The sequence below is a fragment of the Eimeria mitis genome, genomic scaffold, assembly GCF_000499745.2.
Source record: "Eimeria mitis Houghton genomic scaffold, Emh_scaff9861, whole genome shotgun sequence".
Taxonomy (NCBI): Eukaryota; Apicomplexa; class Conoidasida; order Eucoccidiorida; family Eimeriidae; genus Eimeria; species Eimeria mitis.
The window spans coordinates 1-1,384 of NW_024016926.1; the positions used below are offsets into that span (position 1 = coordinate 1).

A 1,384-nucleotide genomic window follows, 5' to 3' on the forward strand; every position below is an offset into this window, starting at 1 on the left:
CCGATGACCCGTCTTTCAAATGCGCCGAAACTCAGCGAAGGTGATCAGCCTGATGTGAGGGCTTCGGATAAATCGATAGCTCGGCCTTAACTAAAGCAAATCAGAGCCGGCCTTTCGCCAGTTTGTCCATTGCAAAAGCATTTCACGAACGAATTGTTTGCCTTGAGTTGTGTTTCTACGACGCATCAGATTTGGCACATTTGTCAATTCGCTCCTCATGAAAATCCCCGAGACGCCTCTGGTTCGCAATATGGTGTCGATGATGACCCTGACACCGTATTACAGGGAAGATACGCGCCTTGATTTGCAGGTAAATTGCTGAGGTTTCCACAAGTCCTTGCCCCGTAGCTCTTTGTCGCATGGGACTCATGTCGATCTACTCATTATTAAATTCCTGCCGTTGCTTGCCTTTTAACTCTGAGCAAGCTCTAGGACACTCCTACTACAATTATATGCACAGGATCTGGAGAAACGGACCGATGAGGGCGTGTGCAAGATGGACCTCCTCCGCAGTTTACACCCAGTTGAGTTCGATAATTTCATCGAGAGAGTTGACCGCGACAGAGACATGTTCACCATTAGACAGGAAATAGAAGACCGGGTTACAGATTCACCTGAACGGCGTAATCTAGCCCTACAAGACATCCGCGCACAAATGCAGCAATGTGGGCTGCTCCACCGGTAAGGATCTGGTCCGTCGACTAGAGATCTGCTGCACTCGGATTCTATTCTGTGTACACACTAGCACGTTCTGCATTCTGGCTTGCGGCTGGCGTTGCAGATATGATCGATTCTGTGAAATGCTTCAAGAGTGGGCATCCTACAGGGGCCAGGTGTTGATGCGCACAGTCTACGGCATCATGTACTATGAACAAGCGGTTCGGATGCAGGCACGTCTTCTCGGATGGCGCTCGCACATTGCCGGATCTGGCAGTATCATAGATGCATTATTAATTCGCAAGAAAGCCTTTAGCTTCATTTGAATTACGCATCCAGATATAGAGGCAATCGCGATTCAGCCTGTACGTTTTTGCATTCCATTTTAATCTTGTGGGTGACACTTGCAGGCTTATATAGAGGAAACTCCGCCAGAGGAGTTGCATCTATGCCGAGACTCCAATCGGCTTGACGAAAGCCAACTGGATATTATTAGGAGCCCAGAGGGGGCACTTTGGAAAGAGATTGTCGGGTTTGCTCCTCCATATGAAACGAAGCAGTCAACACGGGTACATTGAACTCTTTGGTTATCCTTACAACTTCCTAGGCAGCAATCGTCAGTCTTTCCTCTGAACTTGGAGGAAAATAATATCTGGATGTTTCGTGCTGTTCAGGAGCTCGCCCAACTGAAATACCAATATGTGGTTGCTGCCCAGGAGTTTGGTAC

The 1,384-nt window shown here is 48.2% G+C and overlaps 1 protein-coding gene across 1 annotated transcript; it reads left to right on the forward strand.

The window, feature by feature from the left end:
- Window positions 1–19: 19 nt before the first annotated feature.
- On the forward strand, window positions 20–1,347 carry EMH_0098200 (uncharacterized protein; the record flags this gene model as incomplete). Its single annotated transcript, XM_038021996.1, has 6 exons — window positions 20–54; window positions 190–310; window positions 461–681; window positions 782–878; window positions 1,068–1,189; window positions 1,332–1,347. 6 exons carry the CDS (start codon window positions 20–22, stop codon window positions 1,345–1,347), a joined length of 612 nt encoding a protein of 203 aa, XP_037879180.1.
- Window positions 1,348–1,384: the final 37 nt, after the last annotated feature.